Here is a 4,273-nt window from a genome sequence, read left to right on the forward strand (position 1 = left end):
GATGATGATGATGATATAGGTAGTGGGTATCGATTTTCTTCACTACTTCAGGGAGTGACGACCCTGCCTGACACGAGTCCCGGGCTCAGCTGGCTCCGGCTGACAGTACCTGGTATGGGCCCCTACCCAGGGTTACAGAAAGGAGACAACCTTCAAAGAAATCCGGAGTGGAGCCCCGTAGGCGGTTCAGTGTTCGACTCGACACTCTTCCGGCAGCTCCTGCAACCAAGCTGGTGCCAAACGTAATGCTCTGCACTCCTTTGGACTACGTCAGCAAGGTCGAGAGAGGAATCCTGGCGATTGGGCTACCCAGGATTTTCTTACATCTGGCCCAGGCCTACACAAAACTGGAGAGGACACTTCAGTGCTGCTGTAAAAAGTGGCAGCTACATCTGCGTCCCCTGCCAGAGGGAGTGTTTGTGAAGGATAGGACTACGCAACCACAGCAGGAGATGTAAAGGACATGGAATGTAAAAACCAGACTGGATTATTTTATGCCTAACTCCATTGTCTCCTGAGACAAAAGGAAGCCAACAACAATATAAGATGGATGGATGGATGGGTGAGTGGGTGTGTCAATGACTGTCAGTCGTACAAGCACTGTTGATCATTTCCCACATTCTGCAAAGACATGTCTGGCCTTGCAGAAATATAATCTTGCTTGGGAACAGGTATGGGTTGGTGGCAGGAAGAGTATCCAGTTGTAGAAAAACTTCCCTCAATGAATTCCGTCTGACCCATGCAAGCATGGAAAAAATGGATGCCAAAACGATGATGATGATTTTGTAAATAAAGAAAGGTGAAAAGGGTGACCTTTAACCCTTTCGTGTTCAGATTGCTCTCTCAAAATGTAATCCTTATTTATCCACATTGTTTTAAATTAATCCTGCATTATCTTGTAGCTATGAGATCTCAATGACATGATTGCTTATCTTTAAAATGACTTTGTAGGGTAAGTTTGAGAGGCTGGATCTGGTTTGAACACAAAACAAGTGGAATATTCGGGCCAGAATGGTCAGTTTAATTGCTAAAGAATTAATTCCCTCTCATATCATTTATCAAATAACTATTCAAAAAAATTTTTTTTTTTTCAATTCTTAGATGACTGCTTGAATATTGCCAACATCTTCCGCAAGTTAATGAATAATGGTTATCAAATCCAAAGAACCGATATCTCACATTACCAAAGAACACGACCATCCCAACAGTGACTGAAACATCATCAGAAGCTGATAGATTCTTTAAAATGTCTTTCATAAGAGGTTTTTTCCTAAATATTTAACAGAAAAGCCATCGGTTGTATAGTTTTTGACAAACTACTTTTTTTTTTTTTAGAAAATATTGTGAGTGATCTTCTCAGTCGTAGCCATTTACGAAAGTTGAGGGAATCGAGGGTTCAATACCCCTTGCCGTATGTAGTTATGTCCCTTTAGGCTCTGAGTTCAAATTCTGCTGAAGTTTGTTTTTTACTTGTCCTCTTTGAATGGTTGGTAAAATAAATACCAGTAAACAACTGAGTTTGATCGAATGTACATTCCCCCACCCCTGGCCATGTGTCAATATTGGAAATCAGTTATGGCCGTGTGGTTAAGAAGTTCACTGCAGGACACAACCCCAATGTGCAATGCCTTTGGCAAGTGTCTTTTTTCTCTTACAGCCCTGGGCCAACCAGTGTGAACTTGTGATTTTCGTACATGGAAACTGTGTGGAAGCCCGTCGCGTGTGTGTGCATGTCTTTGTGTTTGACTCCTCCCCCATGCCACATCACTTGACAACATCAACCAGTGTTGGCTGGTTTGTTTACATCCCCATAATAGTGGTTCAGCAAAGGAGATTAATACAAGTACTAAGGTATTTTCGATGTTTTTGTTGTTGTTACTATTATTATTATTATTATTATTATTATTATTATTCAGGTCACTGCCTGGAATTGAACTCAGAATCTTGGAGTTAGTAGCCTGTGCTCTTAACCACTATGCCATATGCCCATGGCATATGGTAAAGAGCGCGGGCTACTAACGCCAAGATTCCGAGTTTGATTCCAGGCAGTGACCTGAATAATAATAATAATAATAACATTGAAAATACCTTAGGAATGAGAACCTAGTTTCGAAATTTCCCCCAAGACACCTGATGAAAGCTGGAAGGTATATCAGCCGAAACGTTGTGTTAACAACAGACAAGATGAGGACAAATATCCGTCAAATGTAAATAATGTCCATAATTCTTCATCTCTTGAATATGGAACTGTAAGAAGTTTTCTGTTTTGTGTAGTCTTAGTACCTGGTAATGGTTTACACAGCCATACCTGACCAGGTTAAATCTATTAACAGCATCAGTAATCCTATTGAAACCAATTTACTCCAGACTCTTCCTTGCAGTTCTTGTCTCTCTCCTCTCTCTGCCTATTTTTTACAATTTCTGCTCTTTCTGAGCTGGTGTCATATTACCTCTATCCAGGCATTTCAAACTTCTCTCTCCTCCTCTTCTTATTTCATATCGTGTCCAGCCACTCCCCTTGCACAAACTACTACACTTGATCCTTCTTCCCCACAGCATTATCCCACTGGAATTTTTTTTTCTCTCTGAACATTGAATTGTATGTACTGTCTGAGAAAAATGGTAATCTCACCAATTCTTGTAGTGCCTACAGAATTCTTGGTCATAGTTCCTTCATCAGACCAAATTTCAAAAGAAACTGGCTGATTAGGAATATTAAAAACACCAAGTTTGATTCAAGTTACTGAATTTTTACATTTCTACCACTGCTTTTTAAAGAATTGTCTTCAGTTCTTTAAAAAAAATGGCTTTGTGCTGCTTTTTATTTATTATTTTTTTTGAAAAAAATTCATATATTTTTATCATGTAATTTATTGAATGAAATTAAATTTTTGGAAATTACTGAAAAAGGTTGTGTATTTTTGTGTTAAAATCATTTATATGTGAGGGAAAGAAATGGTGTACCAACGGACATCATTTTCTGTTAGTTTTTAACTGATCAACCTTTTAGTTGTTCTTTTGGCAGAGTTTCAGGAATATCCATGATGGAATGACAGCTTATTTCATTGATACTGGAGGAAGATATGTTTATGGTGGAAGTGATCAATGCCGGAATAGCAAAGATCAGGCTATTAACAACTGAAGAATATAGCAATATGTATATATATATATATCAAAAGGATGTGTTATAATACTATTCCACAACCATACCAACATGCCTCCATCATCAGCTGCCCTATGGATATCATTATGATTTTGACACCTGGGCAGTAAAATTCAAGCTGGCGATGTTAACAACACTAATATCATCATCATCATCATCGTTTAACGTCCGCTTTCCATGCTAGCATGGGTTGGACGATTTGACTGAGGACTGGTGCAACCGGATGGCTACACCAGGCTCCAATCTAATTTGGCAGAGTTTCTACAGCTGGATGCCCTTCCTAACGCCAACCACTCAGAGAGTGTAGTGGGTGCTTTTACGTGTCACCCGCACGAAAACGGCCACGCTTGAAATGGTGTCTTTTATGTGCCACCCGCACAAGAGCCAGTCCAGGGGCACTGGCAACGATCTCGCTCGAAAACCCTACAAGGCCAGTCAGGCAGTACTGGCAACGGTCATGCTCAGGATGGTACATCTTATGTGCCACCCACATAAGATGTACCATCCTGAGCGTGACCGTTGCCAGTACCGCCTGACTGGTCTTGTAGGGTTTTCGAATAGTGTTGGCCTCTATCTTCACATTCAAGTTTTGAATTCAAATGCCATGTGCAGTGTTTATGAGAAAAGACCAGTAAATTTGAGCCTCTGCAAAAATCACCAGATTTGAGTTGGGAAAATTAAATAATTAAAAAGTAATGATACACTATGGAGAAATTATTATAAAGAATTGATAATTATTTATGAATATATCAATAGTCAAATATGTTATCATAAAATACATAGAAAAAGAATGTTTCTCATTATGAAAATATCACAATTATAAAACTAAGAGGCTTAAAAAACCCTTACATGTTTATGATAACATGTTTGGCCATTGATATATATAATGTTGGCTCCTGTGCTGGTGGCATGTAAAAAGCACCATCCGAACATGGTCAGTGCCAGTACCTCCTGACTGGCTCTCGTGCCGGTGGCACATAAAGAGCACCAACCAAACGTGGCCAATGCCAGTACCCCCTGACTGGCCCCCGTACCGGTGGCACATAAAAAGCACCCTCCGAACATCAGAGTTTATTCCAAAAATAAATTTTATAAAACAATTATGTATAA

The 4,273-nt window shown here is 39.7% G+C and overlaps 1 protein-coding gene across 2 annotated transcripts in view; it reads left to right on the plus strand.

Moving 5' to 3' along the window:
- LOC106872591 (ERI1 exoribonuclease 3) overlaps window positions 1–2,909 on the plus strand; it is a 13,970-nt gene extending 11,061 nt beyond the window's left edge. For both annotated transcript variants that reach the window (XM_014919627.2, XM_014919635.2), the window contains one exon: window positions 1,102–2,909. In XM_014919627.2, coding sequence (XP_014775113.1) covers window positions 1,102–1,211 — 110 coding nt within the window. In that variant the 3' untranslated portion in view covers window positions 1,212–2,909. The remainder of the gene's footprint in view (window positions 1–1,101) is intronic.
- The last annotated feature ends 1,364 nt before the right edge of the window (window positions 2,910–4,273 follow it).

The sequence above is a fragment of the Octopus bimaculoides genome, chromosome 8, assembly GCF_001194135.2.
Source record: "Octopus bimaculoides isolate UCB-OBI-ISO-001 chromosome 8, ASM119413v2, whole genome shotgun sequence".
NCBI lineage: Eukaryota > Metazoa > Mollusca > Cephalopoda > Octopoda > Octopodidae > Octopus > Octopus bimaculoides.